This window comes from Anguilla rostrata, chromosome 6 (genome assembly GCF_018555375.3).
Source record: "Anguilla rostrata isolate EN2019 chromosome 6, ASM1855537v3, whole genome shotgun sequence".
Classification (NCBI taxonomy): domain Eukaryota; kingdom Metazoa; phylum Chordata; class Actinopteri; order Anguilliformes; family Anguillidae; genus Anguilla; species Anguilla rostrata.
In genome coordinates, this window is record NC_057938.1 from 626,648 (window position 1) to 646,932 (window position 20,285).

At 50.5% G+C, this 20,285-nt stretch overlaps 1 protein-coding gene across 1 annotated transcript in view; it reads left to right on the forward strand.

The window, feature by feature from the left end:
• LOC135257912 (adhesion G protein-coupled receptor L2-like) overlaps positions 1-19,995 on the forward strand; it is a 103,819-nt gene extending 83,824 nt beyond the window's left edge. The window contains exons 13-26 of the mRNA XM_064341128.1: positions 577-615; positions 2,455-2,638; positions 3,916-4,038; positions 4,436-4,641; positions 5,429-5,602; positions 6,290-6,499; positions 8,454-8,674; positions 9,161-9,221; positions 10,490-10,581; positions 10,939-11,107; positions 11,412-11,540; positions 11,921-12,017; positions 14,690-14,794; positions 18,004-19,995. Coding sequence (XP_064197198.1) covers positions 577-615; positions 2,455-2,638; positions 3,916-4,038; positions 4,436-4,641; positions 5,429-5,602; positions 6,290-6,499; positions 8,454-8,674; positions 9,161-9,221; positions 10,490-10,581; positions 10,939-11,107; positions 11,412-11,540; positions 11,921-12,017; positions 14,690-14,794; positions 18,004-18,701 — 2,508 coding nt within the window. The 3' untranslated portion in view covers positions 18,702-19,995. The remainder of the gene's footprint in view (positions 1-576; positions 616-2,454; positions 2,639-3,915; positions 4,039-4,435; positions 4,642-5,428; positions 5,603-6,289; positions 6,500-8,453; positions 8,675-9,160; positions 9,222-10,489; positions 10,582-10,938; positions 11,108-11,411; positions 11,541-11,920; positions 12,018-14,689; positions 14,795-18,003) is intronic.
• The last annotated feature ends 290 nt before the right edge of the window (positions 19,996-20,285 follow it).

The window sequence follows — 20,285 nt, forward strand, 5'->3', positions numbered from 1 at the left end:
TGTAGGGGGTTTGGGGTATAGAGGTTTTGGGCTGTGGGAGTTTTAGTGAGTAGGGGTGTGGTGGTTTTGGGGTGTGCGAGTTTTGGGGTGTAGGAGTTTTGGGGTGTGGGGGTTTTTTTATTGGGTGTAGGAGTTTTGGAGTGTAGGGGTTTTGGGGTGAGGGGGTTTTGCAGTGTAGGGGTTTTGGGGTGTGTAATGGCTCTGGGGGGGGTGTGTAATGGCTCGGGGGGGGGGGGTGTAATGGCTCTGGGGGGGGTGGGGCTGGAGTGAGCTTCCGCCTGTCCTGCTGGGCGTGTCTGCGCTACCCCACCGCTCCTCTTTTCATCTTCTCCTTTCATCTTTACCTTCATTCTGTTTTTATGTTTTCCTTCCATCCGAATAAAGGAGGTGTTATTCTCTGACCCCGCTGGGTGTTTGTTTGGCAGAGGTGAGAGTTGTTTCTGTGAGCGCTCGGGTGAAGCGCGGGGTCGCCCTGGGCGAGCTGGCCCCACACTGCCCTTTTCCTCCTGTGGTCTGACTCCTGCTGCTGCTAATTACGTGTTTCTGTTTGATATTCTCTTTCCTCTTAATCGAAAGCTTCAAAAGCGAGAGAGGACATGCAGAGCATACATGAAGGTATCTGAGCTCCGCTTACTTACACTGCCAGCTGCATGCCTTCCCTGTGCTCCGAAATCACCATCCCTGCACTCCAATATCACCTTCCCTGTGCCCCGATATCACCTTCCCTGTGCCCCGATATCACCTTCCCTGTGCCCCGATATCACCTTCCCTTTGCCCTGATATCACCTTCCCTGCACCCCGATATCACCTTCCCTGCACCCCGATATCACCTGTGTACCCCAGTATCAGCTCCTCTCCCTGTGTATGTTCAGCGCATTGTTGTTTTATACTCTGTACTGCAAGCTGAAGGTAATTAATGCATTACCTACTATCCATGTAGGTCTGTTTGCTGTGGTGAAGAGCAGGAATTGTTCATTTTCCTAAGAGATGTTTTTTCGTCATTATTCAGTAAGCGACGACTCTATGCAGAAGAAACGTATTTCAGCAACTAATGATGCACAGTCAGGGCAGCTTTTATTGAGGAAAGGTTTGTGAACACACACCAAATGCAAACACTTTCTTATACAATCATCCTGTTGTGCAAAGCATGGATATACTTGTATATTTTGTAATCATTTCAGTTTTTAAATAGTTTCAAAGTACTGAAAGGGAGGGGTTGCATCTGGATGATTGTCTGGGCATCTGCCCATAGACCGCAAGCGCTCGCTATCTGTAGGCTAACATCAGTAACAGCTCGCAGGACTGAGAACACGGACAGTTGGTCGTGCAAACGAATGGCGTCTATGCAGAAGTCCGGTATCTATGCAGAAGTCTGGTATCTATGCGGAAGTCTGGTATCTATGCAGAAGTCTGGTATCTATGCGGAAGTCCAGTATCTATGCGGAAGTCCGGTCTCTATGCGGAAGTCCGGTATCTATGCGGAAGTCCAGTATCTATGCGGAAGTCAGGTCTCTATGCGGAAGTCAGGTCTCTATGCAGAAGTCTGGTATCTATGCGGAAGTCTGGTATCTATGCGGAAGTCCGGTATCTATGCGGAAGTCTGCTATCTATGCGGAAGTCAGGTCTCTATGCAGAAGTCCGGTCTGGATTGGAGCATAGTTAGCTGTTGTACAGGATCCTCAGGAAGTTTTGCTCAAATAAACCCTGCATAATAGCAGCTCCTGTTTAATATTTCACCGCCAACACCCAGCATACACAGCGCACTACAGTGCTGATAGGCTTCTCACAAATGGTTTCCCAGAATTATTAATGAAAGCTTCTTATTGCTTCTGTCTTCTTCTGTAAAATTCATGTAATCATTTCATGTGAGTTTTTAAAAAATCATTATTTTTACGATATTATTTGGCATGTTCTGTTTTGTTTTTGGATGGTAGTCTATCCGGATGCCTCGCTTGATGTGGAGTAGACCACCCGTAGGTAGACCCACTGTCTAATGGCAGGACCTCTGAGTTGGGGTTCTCCCATTTGTGTGGAACCTGTGTTGGGGTTCTCTCATTTGTGCGGAGCTCTGAATCGGGGTTCTCCTGTTTGTGCGGAGCTCTGAGTCGGGGTTCTCCTGTTTGTGCGGAGCTCTGAGTCGGGGTTCTCCTGTTTGTGCGGAGCTCTGAGTCGGGGTTCTCCTGTTTGTGCGGAGCTCTGAGTCGGGGTTCTCCTGTTTGTGCAGAGCTCTGAGTCGGGGTTCTGCTGTTTGTGCGGAGCTCTGAGTCGGGGTTCTCCTGTTTGTGCGGAGCTCTGAGTCGGGGTTCTCCTGTTTGTGCAGAGCTCTGAGTCGGGGTTCTCCTGTTTGTGCGGAGCTCTGAGTCGGGGTTCTCCTGTTTGTGCGGAGCTCTGAGTCGGGGTTCTCCTGTTTGTGCGGAGCTCTGAGTCGGGGTTCTCCTGTTTGTGCGGGCGCAGGCGATGGTGGACACTGTGGACAACCTGCTGCGGCCCGAAGCGCTGAGGTCGTGGGCGGACATGAACGCCACGGAGCAGACGCACGCCGCCACCATGCTGCTGGACACGCTGGAGGAGGGCGCCTTCGTCCTGGCCGACAACCTGCTGGAGCCCGCCGTGGTCAAGGTGCCGGCCGAGAACGTCAGTAAGTCTGCTTCCCTTCCTCCGGTATAGCTGTGTGTGTGTGTGTGTGTGTGTGCGTGTGTGTGTCTCAGCTTCCCTTCCTCCGGTATAGCGGTGTGTGTGCGTGCGTGTGTGTCAGCTTCCCTTCCTCCGGTATAGCTGTGTGTGTGTGCGTGTGTGCGTGTGTGTGTGCGTGTGTGTGTCTCAGCTTCCCTTCCTCCGGTATAGCTGTGTGTGTGTGTGTGTGTGTGTGTGTGTGTGTGTGTGTGTCTCAGCTTCCCTTCCTCCGGTATAGCGGTGTGTGTGCGTGTTGCGTGTGTGCGTGTGTGCGTGTGTGCGTGTGTGCGTGTGTGCGTGTGTGCGTGTGTGCGTGTGTGTGTGTGTGTGCGTGCGTGTCAGCTTCCCTTCCTCCGGTATAGCGGTGTGTGTGTGCGTGTGTGCGTGTGTGCGTGTGTGCGTGTGTGCGTGTGTGCGTGTGTGTGTGTGTGTGTGCGTGCGTGCGTGTCAGCTTCCCTTCCTCCGGTATAGCGGTGTGTGCGCGTCAGCTTCCTGTTCTAGGTGTACTGTATGGTATAGCTGTGCTGGGTGTACTCTATGGTATATATGTGCTGGGAGTACTGTATGGTATATATGTGCTGGGAGTACTGTATGGTATATCTGTGCTAGGTGTACTGTATTGTATATCTGTGCTGGGTGGACTCTATGGTGTATCTAGAGCATGATTCTTATGACGGATCTCGCTGTGCTCCATCCTGGCCTCTCACACACTCTTGTTTTATTTTTAACTGATGGTAGAGCAGTCTGTCCCGTCAGTGCTGAATTTTTAATGTGCAGATCTGCTCTCTATATTTCCGTATGCTGTGTGTTTGACTGTAAGAGGATGAGTCTGTGAGCCGACATAAGTGTGTCTCCCTGTTCTGCACAACTGCTTGTCTGTGCTAAGAGCCCCGGGAGTGATCTGATGAGGCTTAAAAGCCATGTCAGCTCCCTCTCAGCTGCAGGAAATCAGCTGTAATGTGTCGACTGCAGTGTCTATGGTCATAGTAACTGAGCTGTAATGTGTATACCTAGCACCCACTGTAATGTCTATGCTCATAGTAACTGAGCTGTAATGTGTATACCTAGCACCCACTGTAAAGTATATGGTCATAGTAACTGAGCTGTAATGTGTATACCTAGCACCCACTGTAACGTCTATGCTCATAGTAACTGTGCTGTAATGTGTATTCCTAGCGCCCACTATAATGTCTATGGTCATAATAATTGAGCAAGTGTACGTCTATGGTCTTCTCTCCCCAGTCCTGGATGTCTATGTCCTGAGCACTGATGGACAAGTTCAGGACTTGAGGTTTCCTCAGACCAGCAAGCCTGGTGTCTCCATCCAGCTGTCCTCCAACACGGTGAAGCTCAACAGCAGAAGTGGTAAGAGGCCAGCCGTCCCCTCCCTGGACTGTCCAGAGTGCAACGTCGGTGCTGAAATATGGTTTCCACTGCAGGGAACTGGCAGCACACACTCATGACAGGTGCTCTTATTGGTTAAAAGCCAGATTACTGGTGATCTTATTGGTTAAAGCCCAGATTACAGGTAATCTTATTGGTTAAAGACCAGATTACAGGTGATTTTATTGGTTAAAACCCAGATTACAGGTGATCTTTTTGGTTAAAGCCCAGATCTCTTATTGGTTGAAGCTCAGATTACAGGCTCTCTTATTGGTTAAAGCCCAGATTACCCAGCAGTGTCTCCTCTGTCGCCGTATCCCTCTCTGTGTTTCTCTCCCTGGCTGCACAGTCACAGTCTGTCCTGCTCTCTGTGTGCCAGGAGTGGCCAAGCTGGTGTTTGTGCTGTACAAGCGGCTGGGCCAGTTCCTCAGCACGGAGAACGCCTCCATCCGATTGGAGCAGGAGGACGGGGGCCAGAACCGCACCGTGGCAGTGAACTCACACATCATCGCCGCCTCCATCAACAAGGAGTCCAGCCGCGTGTTCATCTCCGAGCCTGTGGTCTTCACCCTGGAGCACCTGGACGTGAGTCCCCCCCATTCCCACTCCCCCACACCCCTCACCCACCCCACTCCCCCCAACCCCCACACCACACTCCCAATAAACCCCCCCTGCCCCCCACCCATCCACCCAACCCCCACTCCCCACTCCCACTCCCACCTATCTCACTGTGCCAGATGCAGTCTGGGATAGGTCACATGTTGCAGGATGCAGTCTGGGATAGGTCACATGTTGCAGGATGCAGTCTGGGATAGGTCACATGTTGCAGGATGCAGTCTGGGATAGGTCACATTCAGGTCCGTTCCAGACGACAAACTTCAAATTAAATAAAGGCTGCCCCGCACCAGTAGCTTGGCAGGAACGTGAGTGAGTTTTTAATGAAAGTGGATTATTTAATCAACAATGGAATGTAAATGATGCACATTTTCTTTTATGGCGGAAAATTAACTTCGCGATTAAGCCGCGCGATGCGGACTGGAATCACCGGAGCAGCGGTAATGTTCCCTCTCTCAGCGAGAGTCCCGCAGGAGCCGCGCTTAATTCTGCTCTTTATCTACGAGCAGTGAGGACCATAAACGAGTTACACGCTGCTTCAGCAAGCTCGCGACATTAACGCTGCCATCTCTGCTGCTTTATGGGGCTTTACTTTCACAGTGAACACGCCGGAAAGCCTCGCTTCATTCAGAAAAACTCAGAGCAGCGATGCTTACTTTTACGTGTCTCCTACAAATTCTTTACGTGTCTTCATGTGCGTCACTGAGTTATCTCCATGCCCACCAAAAACGTGCTTCCAATGCAATGGTGATTTCAGACGGAGAATTACTTCAACTCTAACTGCTCCTTCTGGAACTACTCTGAGCGGAGCATGACGGGGTACTGGTCGACCCAGGGCTGCAAACTTCTACAAGCCAACAAGACGCACACCACCTGTTCCTGCAGCCACCTGACAAATTTTGCCATTCTGATGGCCCATCGAGAAGTCATAGTGAGTATCAACACTGTTGTCATGGCCCATTGTGAAGTCATCGTAATACTCTGCCATTCTAGTGGCCCATTGTGAAGTCATCGTAACACTCCACCATTCTAGTGGCCCATTGTGAAGTCATCGTAACACTCCACCATTCTAGTGGCCCATTGTGAAGTCATCCTAACACTCCACCATTCTAATAACCCACTTGTGCAGGGCAGGGGGTGATTTGGTCTGTACTGCATGTGTTTGTTGCAGAGCGTGATTTGGTCTGTACTGCGTGTGTTTGTTGCAGGGCAGGGGGTGATTTGGTCTGTACTGCGTGTGTTTGTTGCAGAGCGTGATTTGGTCTGTACTGCGTGTGTTTGTTGCAGAGCGTGATTTGGTCTGTACTGCGTGTGTTTGTTGCAGGGCAGGGGGTGATTTGGTCTGTACTGCGTGTGTTTGTTGCAGGGCAGGGGGTGATTTGGTCTGTACTGCGTGTGTTTGTTGCAGGGCAGGGGGTGATTTGGTCTGTACTGCGTGTGTTTGTTGCAGAGCAGGGGGTGATTTGGTCTGTACTGCGTGTGTTTGTTGCAGAGCAGGGGGTGATTTGGTCTGTACTGCGTGTGTTTGTTGCAGAGCAGGGGGTGATTTGGTCTGTACTGCGTGTGTTTGTTGCAGAGCAGGGGGTGATTTGGTCTGTACTGCGTGTGTTTGTTGCAGGGCAGGGCAGGGATGCACGAGCTCTTCCTGGGCATCCTGACGCGTGTGGGCGTCGCGGTGTCGCTGGTGTGCCTGGCCATCAGCATCTTCACCTTCTGCTTCTTCCACGGCCTGCAGTGCGACCGCAACACCATCCACAAGAACCTGTGCGCCAGCCTCTTCATCGCTGAGCTCATCTTCCTCATTGGCATCGACATGACCCAGCCCAGGGTAGGTCCTGCTCATGTAGCGTTCAGGTGTTTATGAGATTACGGTGTTCAGGTGTGTGTGAGATTACAGCCTTCCGGTGTGTGAGATTACTGCGTTCAGGTGTTTGTGAGATTACATCTTTCAGGTGTGTGAGAGATTACAGCCTTCCAGTGTGTGAGATTACAGCGTTCAGGTGTGTGAGAGATTACTGCGTTCAGGTGTGTGAGAGATTACTGCGCTCCGGTGTGTGAGATTACAGCTTTCAGGTGTGTGAGAGATTACAGCCTTTAGGTGTGCTCAGACCTTACCTGTTATCTGCCCCTCTTACCTGTGTGCAGGTTCTCAACACTCTGCAGTGTCTGAGGGTCAGCTGTAGTATTCAGTAATAAATTCCCCCCTTTCTTGGGATATATTGAGCACTGCTACTTCTGGTATTACTACTATTGCTACTGCTACTGCTGCAAGTACTGCTAGGTTGGGTTAGAGATTAGCTAGTACTGGGTTAGTGCTAGGTTCGTGTTGGGTTAGTGTTGAGTTAGTGCCTGGTTACTGTGAGTTTAGTGCTAGGTTAGTGTTGAGTTAGATAATTGATAGGTTAGTTCTAAGTTAGTGTTAGGTTAGTGCTGGGTTAGTGCTAGTTTAATGTTAGGTTGGGGCTGGGTTAATGTTGTGTTAGTGCTGGGTTAGTGTTGAGTTAGTGCTAAGTTAGCGTTGAGTTAATGTTGGGTTCATGTTGGGTCTGTGGATTTAGCTGATCTGTTATCGTTCAGCCAGGCCTTAGTCATCCCAGCTAGATGGGCAGTTGATTCACTGGCCTTCTGCTCCTTTCTGTTTTTGTGTGACGTAATGTTCCCCCCTGTACCTGTGGCGTTTAAACAACGTTCCTGTGAAAGAGAGAAGATTAGAGTGTGCAGACTGGCCTTGTGGTCTGACTCAGCCCCCCCCCCCCACAACCCCCCCAACGGGGACAGAAGTGGTGTTTAAAGTGCTATAAAGGCGTTTCATTTCCTGTGATCTGTCACTATCCCTCTGTTCTATTATTTATGAGAGACTGAGTAAAAAGCCTTCAGTTTGCTCTGCTGTGGAAGGATAGTCTCTCTCCCTCCCTTTCTCTCTTTTTTTTTTGGGGGGGGTGGCATAGTTAATGTGCTATGTACAGTGTAAGATGATTTGCTGTCTTTTTGACTTTGATTCTTTTGGTATTTTTTGGGAGAGTTGGTTGATGTAATTTAATTTCTGAATGTCTTTTTATGTACTCAAGTTAGTTTTTAATTATCTCCCTACCCCCCCCCCCTCTGTCCCCTCCCCTCTCTCTCCCCACCGTTCTCTCTCTCTCCCCTCCCCTCTCTTTCTCTCTCCCCCCTCAGTCTCCCTCCCCCTCTCTCTCTATCTCTCCTGCTTCAGCAGACTGTGTGTGGTAGTGTAGCAGGAGTGACAGGCTGAGGTTGAGATTTGGGAAAATTATGATGGGGGGGATAATTCACACACCGGGAACGTGGGGGGTAAGGGTGAGGTAAGGGAGATTAGGATTGGGGGGGGGGGGGGATGAGGATGGGGGGAAAGAATGAGCTGTTATGAGTTCATGCCGCACCCCTGCAGCTGTTTAATCTGTATTTTACACTAAATATTCTTCTGCACTTATGCTTTAATGAGTTGGTTTATTTTTTATTTCTCTGTAAAAAGCCCTGTAGAGCTGAAGAAGTATCTCTGAAAGTCTTCAGATTTTCTCTTTCTTCCTCGCTCCTTCTCCCTCTCTGCCTTTTTTTTAAATCTCTGTACCTCTCCCTTCTCTCCCTCTCTCTCTCTTGCTTTCTGTCTCTCTCCATCCCAAAATGAATGGCAGTAATGTGGAATGGCAGTGCTGGAATGAGAGGGGAGTGTTGGTGTTGAAGTGGTTCATTAATCCTTCACTCTCTCTCTCTCTGTCTGTGTCATTAATGCCTCGCTCTCTCTCTCTTTCTATGTCTATATTCAGCTGGGCTGCGCCATCATCGCCGGTCTCCTGCACTTCCTCTTCCTCTCCGCCTTCTCCTGGCTGTGCCTGGAGTCCGTGCAGCTCTACCTGTCGCTGGTCGAGGTTTTCGAGAGCCAAGGTTCCCGCAGGAAGTACTACTATGTCTCCGGCTACCTGATCCCTGCCATAGTGGTGGGCGTTTCTGCCGCGATCGACCGCCACAGCTACGGCACCGAGACGGCGTGAGCGATCCCCCGCAGCCGTGCTTCTATGCTTCTGCTGTCTGTCTGTCTGACTGCGTGCGTTTATGGTTACGCTTGGCGGGATGAGCCGAGCTCGGCCTGAGGCACGATCGGCAGGACACACGTCCCACTCAGCACTGAGAAACACCCAAGTTGCCCCTCTCAGAACCTTTAGCGGGACACACATCTCACACAATTCTGAGAAACACCCAATTTGCCCCTCTCAGAACCTTTAATGTGTGTGTGTGTGTGTGTGTGTAAGTAATGGTGAATGTGTAATGTTGTGGTTATGTTAGTGTGTGTGTGAGTTATGTATGTGTATATACAGGTGTGTGTGTGTAAGTGTAAGTAATGGTGCATGTGTAATGGTGTGGTTGGTAGTTGTTAGTGCATGTGTAGTTGTTGTGTGATTGTGTAGTATGCAGTGTGTGTACGTGTGTGTTGTTTTGGGTGCGGCACGTGTGGTAACATGTTGCTTGTTTGAAGGTCGGCCTGGTGGATATCATTCATCTGGAGTTTTATCGGCCCTGTCACTCTCATCATCACGGTAAGCACTGTGCTTGTGTGTCACTCACACACACACACACACACACACACACGCACACACACACACACACACACACACGCACACTCACACACACACACACACACACACACACACACACACACACACCCACACAGCACACTCAACACACCACACACACACACACACACACACACACACACACACACACAGCCCTATCCACTATACTACAGCTAACCTGCTCCTGCTGTGCAGTGTGAGCGTGGGCCAGCATCAGAAGCGGGTGTGAATGAGTGAATGATTGAGAGAGCAAGTGTTTGACACTTTCACTTTTAAAGTGTTTGAAACAGTAACTCTCCAGTTAATCGCTGCAGACGGAGATCTCGAGATCGTTCCACAACCTTGCGTGCAGGGGCACCCCAGATTTACCCAAATCTCAGTCTGCTTTTTTTTTTTGCCTTGTCATTTTTATGACTTTATCTCCTTGAAATATCCAGGTGTTTTTGTGATATTGCTGCATGCTCGTATTGTTTGTGTGCTGTGGGACACAGTACGGCAGGAAAAGCCAGGAGCACTAATCTCCCTGTTATAGTGTTCTAATGCCTGTCCCGTGTTTCTGTGAAATGTAATCACCCCAGGTTTCTCATTCTCATATCCGACAATAAATAAACAGGCTGCAAATCCACAGCACTTAATACCCTGTCTGTTTAATATATAAATATAATATGAAATGTTGACGGTGGATTCTGTGTGTTTGTGAATAAACACTGGATGTTATTCTCTGTGGTTCTCCGGAGCTGGCCTCCTGGCTGCTGTTGTTGTGAAATGTGTGCAGAGCTGCAGGATTAGCGCAGCCTGCATGATTTCTGACGGCAAGCGGGTGCATTAAATGCATGGAGCAGGATGCTGAAATGCAGGTGCATTAAATGGCAATGCGAGCAGGAATGCGTGAAATGCTGAAGCGGGTGCATTAAATGCGTGGAGCAGGATGCTGAAATGCGGGCATTAAATGCATGGAGCAGGATGCTGAAATGCAGGTGCATTAAATGCATGGAGCAGGATGCTGAAATGCGGGCGCATTAAATGCGTGGAGCAGGATGCTGAAATGCGGGTGCATTAAATGCGTGGAGCAGGATGCTGAAATGCGGGTGCATTAAATGCGTGGAGCAGGATGCTGAAATGCGGGTGCATTAAATGCATGGAGCAGGATGCTGAAATGCGGTGCATAAATGCACGGGCCCTGCGCTGCTCTGACTGCGCAGGGGTGACTGCGCTGCTCTTGTGTTCTGCAGCTGAACGTGGTCTTCCTGGTGCTGAGCCTGGTGAAGCTGCTGAAGAGCTCCTCCTCCCTCAAGCCCGACTCCAGCCGCATGGAGAACATCAGGTACGTCTCCTCGCCATGGCGACCGAGCACTCCCCCCCCCTCACCGAGAGAGGCTTCTGCAGACTGACAGATACACTGTATGGCCAAAAGTATCTGAACACCCCTTGGTCTGGGGCTGTTTTTCATGGTTTGGCTAGGCCCCTTAGTTCCAGTGCTTGGTTATTCTAGTTTCAGCATGACAATGCCCCTAGGCACACAGCGATGTCCATGTAGAAATTGTTTTGTCAGGAACGGTGTGGAGGAACTTGACTGGCCGGCACAGAGCCCTCACCTCAAGCCTGTTTAACACCTTTGGGTACACTGTGGTTTGAGGGGAGCCTGTTTGTCTGAAGTGGGGTGCTGTGTGCTTTTGGGCAGGTCCTGGGTGTTGGGAGCCTTCGCGTTGCTGTGCTTGCTGGGCCTGACCTGGTCGTTCGGCCTCTTCTTCATCAACGAGTCGTCCGTCGTGATGGCGTACCTCTTCATCGTCTTCAACACCCTGCAGGGGGTCTTCATCTTCACCTTCCACTGCCTGCTGCAGAAGAAGGTGAGTCCGGTCCCCCGTCTCACCCCGAATGCACCCCGATATTCAGCCCCATGGTCCCCCATCTCACCCCGAATGCACCCCGATACTCAGCCCCATGGTCCCCCATCTCACCCCGAATGCACCCTGATACTCAGCCCCACGGTCATGTTTTGGAGTTCAGGTGCGTAAGGAGTACAGTAAATGCTGAATATGCAGGTTCTGTCTGTCTGTCTGTCTGTCTGTGTCTGTCTCAGGTGCGTAAGGAGTACAGTAAATGCTGAATATGCAGGTTCTGTCTGTCTGTCTGTCTGTGTGTCTGTCTCAGGTGCGTAAGGAGTACAGTAAGTGCCTGCGTCAGGCTCACTGTTGTCGAGGGGGGGCCGGTGAGAACTCCCACAGCTCCACAAAGACCTCCACCTCCAGAGTCAACACCCGCTACTCCTCTGCTACACAGGTACAGCCACACCCGCCACTCCTTTTCACAGGTACAGCCACACCCGCCACTCCTTTTCACAGGTACAGCCACACCCACTACTCCTTTTCAGAGGTACAACCACGCCCACTACTCAGGTACAGCCGCACCCACTACTCCTTTACACAGGTACAGCCACACCCGCTACACAGGCAAAGCCAGACCCGTTACTCCACTACACAGGTACTTTACTCTCTTACCGTGTGTCTGTGTGTCTCTGTGTGTGTGTGTGTGTCTGTGTCTGTGTCTGTGTATGTGTGTGCGTTGGTGTCTGTGCGTGTGTGTGTCTGTCTGTGTGTGTCTGTATGTGCGTGCGTGTGCGTGTATGTGTGTGTGTGTGTGTGTGTGTGTTTTCTCCTCAGAGCCGGATTAGAAGAATGTGGAATGACACGGTCAGGAAGCAGTCGGAATCCTCCTTTATCTCAGGAGACATCAACAGCACCTCCACCCTCAACCAAGGTGCAGTACCACATTGCAGCTCCACCCTTTCTCTCTTACACCACCTCCACCCTCAACCAAGCTGCAGTACCACAGTGCAGCTCTACCCTTTCTCTCTTACACCACCTCCACCCTCAACCAAGCTGCAGTACCACAGTGCAGCTCCACCCTTTCTCTCTTACACCACCTCCACCCTCAACCAAGCTGCAGTACCACAGTGCAGCTCCACCCTTTCTCTCTTACACCACCTCCACCCTCAACCAAGCTGCAGTACCACAGTACAGCTCCACCCTTTCTCTTACACCACCTCCCTGCTGCGTCTGTCCACCTTTCTTACACCACTGGCGGTCGTGCAGAGGGTGCGGATTGGGGGGGGGGAGCAGGTCTCTGTGCTGGTCTGTGCAGAGAGGTGCAGGATATGGGGGGGGGCAGGTCTCTGTGCTGGTCTGTGCAGAGAGGTGCAGGATATGGGGGGGGGGGCAGGTCTCTGTGCTGGTCTGTGCAGAGAGGTGCAGGATTTGGGGGGGGGGGCAGGTCTCTGTGCTGGTCTGTGCAGAGAGGTGCAGGATGTGGGGGTGGGGGGGGCAGGTCTCTGTGCTGGTCTGTGCAGAGAGGTGCAGGATATGGGGGGGGCAGGTCTCTGTGCTGGTCTGTGCAGAGAGGTGCAGGATGTGGGGGTGGGGGGGGGGGGCTGGTATATGACCCTTACCTGACAGGAAACTGACAGGGAAGAAGCAGCCATTATTCATAGGAATGTGTGTTTTTAATGGCTCCATGTTTTATTTAAGGGCTACATAAATAAGAGGAAGAGAAGATGATGTTAAACTCTGAGTGACCCCATCTCCGCTGGGATGGAGGGGAGGGGGTGGGGAGGCGGGGAGCCAGCGAGTCAGTGTTCATTGCCAAACGCAGCCGCACGCAGCGTTACCGTGGAGCCGCCTGCGTTACCGTGGCGCCGCCAGCGTTACCGTGGAGCCGCCTGCGTTACCGTGGAGCCGCCTGCGTTACCGTGGAGCCGCCAGCGTTACCGTGGAGCGGCCACCATTACCGTGGAGCGGCCAGCGTTACCGTGGAGCCGCCTGCGTTACCGTGGAGCCGCCAGCGTTACCGTGCATCCGTCAGCGTTACCGTGGAGCCGCCAGCGTTACCGTGGAGCCGCCAGCATTACCGTGGAGCGGCCAGCGTTACCGTGGAGCGGCCAGCGTTACCGTGGAGCGGCCAGCGTTACCGTGGAGCCGCCTGCATTACCGTGGAGCCGCCTGCGTTACCGTGGCACTAATACTCAGATGAGGCAGGAAACCCAGCCACTGTACGAGGAGAAATGACTGTTTCACCTGAACAGAATTCCTCCCTCTACCCATAACCCTCCCTCCCTGAGGAACATCAGTACAGAGACGAGCTGGAGCTCTCAGATGTGCTTTCACAGAGCTGTGCATTCACAGAGCGATGTGTTCACAGAGGTGTACATTCACAGAGCGATGTGTGTTCACAGAGCTGTGCATTCACAGAGCGATGTGTTCACAGAGGTGTACATTCACAGAGCAATGTGTTCACAGAGGTGTACATTCACAGAGCAATGTGTGTTCACAGAGCTGTGCATTCACAGAGCGATGTGTGTTCACAGAGCTGTGCATTCACAGAGCGATGTGTGTTCACAGAGGTGTACATTCACAGAGCGATGTGTGTTCACAGAGGTGTGCATTCACAGAGTGATGTGTGTTCACAGAGCTGTGCATTCACAGAGCGATGTGTGTTCACAGAGCTGTGCATTCACAGAGCGATGTGTGTTCAAAGAGGTGTGATTCTGTGCCCTGCAGAATCCAGTGCTGATTGCTGATTGCTGCATTAGCATGGTTTATCTGAATAATTTGTGAGTTTCTGCAGACTTGGTTCAGTTTAACCCAGGAGTTTGTGTGAGTGCATTACCTGTTAGCAGGAGGTGTTTGTGAGAGTTACCTGTTAGCAGGAGGTGTTTGTGTGAGTTACCTGTTAGCAGGAGGTGTTTGTGAGAGTTACCTGTTAGCAGGAGGTGTTTGTAAGAGTTACCTGTTAGCAGGAGGTGTTTGTAAGAGTTACCTGTTGTTTTTTAATGGTGATGCTAGTGTTGGATGGTGGTAGAGCCTCATTGTCTAAACTGCTGATAGCGGTTTGCTCATCGCCTGCCAGTGTCGTCTCTCGAATGAAAGGGTCAAACATCTGCTGGAAAAATCACCTGATGCTCTGCATTCAGTTTCTGTTCTCTGCTTTAGCTTGTTATTTTCAGCACAGGATGAAAAACACAGTTTCTGTTCTCTGCTTTGGCTTGTTCTTTTCAGCACAGGATGAAAAACACTTGAGGCCTGTTTTGAGAGAGTAATTTTGCTTCTTTTGTCTGGAGTGCATCCTTTCATTCCCAGCATGCTCCTGCAGTGCCACCTTCACATCCCCTCTCACACGTCTGATTGGCTGAAATATGAGTGTAAAATAATAGCGGTTAAAATGGATCATGGCAGGAAGAAATGAAAGATGAGTTTGTGTGTGTGTGGTCTTACCTGTCTGTCTGTCCTTACCTGTCCTTTTCCCCATCCTTTTCTGTCCTTTTATCCTTTTACCTGTCCTTACCTATCCTTCTGTCCTTACCTGTCCTGTCCATACCTGTCCTTACCTGTCCTTTTACCTGTCCTTACCTGTCCTTTTCTGTCTCATTGTTCTAGGAATGTCGGGAAATTACCTGCTCACTAACCCCCTCCTCCGAGCGCACGGCACTAACCCCTATAACACCTTACTGGCTGAGACCACCGCCCCCCTCTTTAACTCAGGTGTGCCCTCTACCTGTTCTGCACCTACACACCTGTTCACTAACACATTACTGTAAGAACAGGTGTGCCCTCTACCTGTTCTGCACCTACACACCTGTTCACTAACACATTACTGTAAGAACAGGTGTGCCCTCTACCTGTTCTGCACCTACACACCTGTTCACTAACACATTACTGTAAGAACAGGTGTGCCCTCTACCTGTTCTGCACCTACACACCTGTTCACTAACACATTACTGTAAGAACAGGTGTGCCCTCTACCTGTTCTGCACTACCCCTTCACTACCACAACAACCCCCGTTCACCTAACATCATACTCTGTAAGAACAGGTGTGCCCTCTACCTGTTCTGCACCTACACACATGTTCACTAACACATTACTGTCAATACAGGTGTGCCCTCTACCTGTTCTGCACATACACACCTGTTCACTAACACATTACTGTAAGAACAGGTGTGCCCTCTACCTGTTCTGCACCTACACACCTGTTCACTAACACATTACTCTAAGAACAGGTGTGCCCTCTACCTGTTCTGCACCTACACACATGTTCACTAACACATTACTGTCAATACAGGTGTGCCCTCTACCTGTTCTGCACCTACACACCTGTTCACTAACACATTACTGTAAGAACAGGTGTGCCCTCTACCTGGTCTGCACCTACACACCTGTTCACTAACACATTACTGTAAGAACCGGTGTGCCCTCTACCTGGTCTGCACCTACACACCTGTTCACTAACGCCTTATTGTAAATATAGCGTCACACAGGCAGAAAGTAGTGTATCACTTGCTCTTTTACTTGTCAGAGAGTTAGAACACCGGTATAAACATTCATTGATTTTCATGGTTAAGTCTTTGCATTGATCTGATTGGCTGGTTCTGTGCAGGCAGGCTCTCTCGCTCTCTCTCCTGTAACTCCTCCTCTGTTCTCTAAAGAGCTTTGCCAAGCTTTGGGTATAGAGATGCTAAATATTCTGTCTTCAGCAAATAGCTTCTTCAACATTTTAATCCCATTTATTTGCTAATGGGAAAGAGCTTGCCTTTATTTTGCTGCTAAAATATGATAATTCTTACGGGAAAATCCAGCTCAGGGAGACTCCTCTGTTCTGGAGTACAAATGAAATGTGTCCCCAGTGAATAAGTGCTTTTAATATTAGCATAAATGTTCTGAGGTCTGTGCCTGTGCATGCTGGGAGATGTAGTTCTCCTAAATCGTACAGATCACTCTAAAGCTTGTTTAAACTCCTCCTTTCCGTTATTATTCAGCACAATTTTCATCATTTGCAAAATTATTTGAATTTGTAAAACAAAAGTAATGTTGTAATTGAACCTTGGATTTTCCTTTTATTTTCCTTTGCTCTTATGCTTCCATCTAGGGATGTACAAAGAGACCAGTATGCAAGTGAATATTTACTCATCCAATGTGGTTTATTTATTGGTTTTATTTTGGCATGATTTTAAAGACCTAAAAACAGCCCTGATCAGTGGTTGCTGTGGGCGTGTGGTGCACAGATTAGAGCTAAGTGGAAGCATGTTTAAAAACAAGAGACAAATCACCAGAGGTAGAAGGAGGGAAAGAGAGAGGGAGAGGGAGGGAGAGAGAAAAGATAAGGAGAAAAGAGGGAGAGAGAAGTTGTGAGAGACAAGGAGAGAGGGAAAGGAAGAGAGAGAGAGAGAGAGTGGGAAGTAGAAAAGAGGGAGAGAGAGGTTGTGGGAGAGGAGGAGAGGGAGAGAGAGAGGGTGGGAAGTAGAAAAGAGGGAGAGAGAGGTTATGAGAGGGAGGAGATTGAGATTTTCACAGCAGATTCTAACACTAAGTCCAACACTAAACTCCCACAGTGAAGGCAAACCCTCAGAATAACGTGGGTAATGACTCTGTTCACCTACAGCTCTCCCACAATGCACCACTCAATTCATGCTGTACCGTCAGCTATAGACAGTGTCATTGAGGAGCACACAGAGAAGGGTGGAGGCTTTGCCCTTGCTCCCACTATGCACCACTCTGTGAATTCCCATAACGCAACACTCCCTGAGCTCACCCATGATGCACCACTCTCAGCACTCCTATAATAAAACACTCTCTGAGCACTCCCATAATGCAACACTCTCTGAGCTTACACATGATACACCACTCTCAGCTCTCCCACAATGCACCACTCTCAGCTCTCCCATAATGCACCTCTCTGGCACCTCACAGACACAGCTTCCCACAGAAGGAGTCAGAGAAACGGGAGAGTCAGTGCTGAATGTCTGCGGGAGGGCCTGGCTGTTTTTGATTTGATTATGATTTGCTTGTGCTGCTTCCCCTCAGTGATTATTATTCATCTGCTTTACTTTCTTCTGCTCATGTGGCTTTCATAGACCAGGTAGCCGGCTCACATGCTGTCAGATGTCCAACGTGAGTCATTCCACTGCTGCACGTGTGTGTGTGTGAGATGTGTGAGAGTGTGTGTGTGAGTGAGTGAGATGTGAGTTTGTGTGTGAGAGTGAGGTGTGAGTGTGAGAGTGTGTGTGTGTGAGTGTGTAAGGTGTGTGTGAGATCATGTGTGTGGTGTGTGTGTGTGAGTGTGTAAGGTGTGTGTGAGGTCTGTGTGTGGTGTGCAGGGAGCAGGTTGTCTGTCTCCAGGGATCTCTGTGTGCTGCACATCTGTACCTTTATTTCTCTCTGTGGGCGTGATGTTTATTTTTATGTCTGTTGTTAATGTTGTTCAGGACGAAAGCGTGAAGTGTGTCTCTCAATCTGCAGCGAGGCGGATCTGAAATGTCCTCTCTTGAGCCAGAGGCTTCAATTTCAGGCGTAGAACAACAAAAAAGCTTCTGCACGATTCGGTGAATTTTAACGTCTGGACATTAATTCTTATCGGTAGTCCTCAGTAATTTCCCCTAAGTTAGGGATCTGGGGAAAATCACTTTCCTCTAATGAAAGCGCTCCGTGCTGATTACATTTACATTACATTTATTTAGCCGACGCTTTTATCCAAAGCGACGTACAAAAGTGCATGTCATGGTCATTGGACAACTACAAACAGGTTCAATAAGGTACAAGGTATAGGTACTGATGTTTATTTGTGTCGATCTTTAGTGTGAGCCTGGGGGAGTCCTGAACAGTATTACGGTGTCTGTGTTTGGTGTTCGGTGTGCTTGTGCAGGCGGGCTTGCTCTCTGCAGTGTTGAACACCACGTCCTCTGTGTTGCACTTGCAGGACATTCCCTCAGCAATGCCCACGCCAGCAGTTTGATGGACACCCTCCCTCTCAATGGTAACTTCAGCAGCAGCTACTCCCTGGGCAAGGGCGGCCTGGTGGAGGGCGCCCCCTGTGGGCTCCCCTTGGACGACGCCGCCTTTGAGAAGATGATCATCTCCGAGCTTGTGCAGAACAACCTCCGCACCAGCAGGGGGAGCCAGAGCGGCGAGCGCGGTGTGGGCGTGACAGTCGCCGGGAGCGACGCCCCATCGCTGGTGCTCGGCGACCCCCCGGGGGCGGGGCTCGAGGCGCCGCTGCTGCCCCAGAGGACTCACTCGCTCCTGTACCCCCCCCGCGGCCCCCCCGCCGCCCCCGCATCCGAGGGGCGGGGCGCGTACCTGGCTTCACCCCCACACCGTTCCGATCAAGAGGCTCCGCCCACAAACAGAGACTCCCTGTACACCAGCCTCCCGAACCTGACGGACACACCCGAGGCGGACGGGGGGTGGGGGGGGGGGGAGGACGGCGAGGGGCGGAGGGAGGAGGGCGGCGAGGGGCGGGGCCAGCACAGCCTGCCTGAGGACGTTTACTACACGGGCACCCCCGAACTGGGCCACGCCCCGCCCATCCAGCCCTATTACCTCATCAAAGAGGACCCCGCCCCCGAGGAGGAGGCTGCCAGTGACGGACAGATGCAGCTGGTCACTAGCTTATGAGCCCCGCCCCCAACTCAGTTCAGCCCCTCCCCCACCAAACCAAACTCCGCCTTCCTGGAACACCTACGCTGGGTTTTTCAGACCCCTAGTAGTTTTTGGAATCACAGCATTTTTTATATTTTTTGTTTCGTTTTTTGTCGTTGATGTTGTGAGATTTGAGATTGGCCAGGGATCCGGTTCGGTTTGGATCAGTTTGGGCTTGTACCCCTCACAGCGGCGTCAATGGATGTCGGACCCGTTTTGTTCCCACCTTCTCCAGAAGCGAGCATGCCAGACGGGCCTGTCGCAGCAACCAGGACGGTTTGAGAGGGACGGTGAGGTTTGAGTGGGACGGTGAGGTTTGCGTGGGGCGGTGAGGTTTGAGTGGGACGGTGAGGTTTGAGTGGGACGGTGAGGTTTGAGTGGGACGGTGAGGTTTTAGTGGGACGGTGAGGTTTGAGTGGGACGGTGAGGTTTGAGTGGGACGGTGAGATTTGAGTGGGACGGTGAGGTTTGAGTGGGACGGTGAGGTTTGAGTGGGACGGTAAGGTGAGGTTTGAGTGGGACGGTGAGGTTTGAGTGGGACGGTGAGGTTTGCGTGGGACGGTGAGGTTTGAGGGGGACTGTGAGGTTAGGAACGCCTGACCCCCGGACGGTTTGAGGGGGACTGCATTACACCTTTCTGAAGGGACGCAGCCCAAGGTCTGATTTATCTCCCCTTTATGTAAATTCTAATTGAATGTCATTTATAAATGAGACATTTTAATTATACGTTTTAAAGTTTCTGAGAAGGGACTGATCGTGTAAAGGTTGCACATGTTATAAAAATGTTTTTTTTTTCCTTTTAAATTCCACTCATTGTAAAAAAAAAAAAAATTACTTTTTTTTTTCATTTTAATGCTGTACTGAAGGGCAGGTCTGGTGCGCTATAATATGGCTTCCTTCACCGAAACGCCACGCCCCTCGGCACTGAGGCTGTGGACCCTCCCATTTCAGGCTGTAACGCCATGTCTTTGCACAAATTTGATGTGAGTTAAATAATTTATTTTACTGTAAGATACTTGACAGGAAGTGTTCAAATAACTGACAGGAAGTGAAGTAACCTCCACTCTTTTTTTCTCTTAAAGGGATAGGGGTGTGCAGCTCTCGTTTCTGTACAGATCTCTATGTGTGTTCCAGCACTCCAGTCTTTCTCTTGCTTCTTTTGCCTATTTTGTTATTTTGTGAAAGGAAAGAGGAACTCATGACTAGGAATCTGTGTAAAGTCTTACACTTGTTTAACGGTAAATAAACGTGAGGTCCTTTTTTTCCAGAATGCTCGCGAGTCGTCTCTTTCCTTGACGTTTCCCTGAGTGAACACACACGGGTGCGCGGATGCTGCCGCTGGTTCTTCGGTGTCCTTCCCTCTGGCGCGGGGCCAGGTTCAGCCGCGCGTCCCTCCCTTTCCTCCCTCGTCCCTCCAGCTGATGTGAAGTTGTGTGAAACTTCGAAGACGAGCGTAGACGCCGGCGTCAGCTGCAGTGTTGACACATCTCCTGTCTGAGCTTTGGCTCTCCGCTCTTCTCTTAGCAACACGCGTGGCGGCCTGGCGCTGTGTGTGCCGGC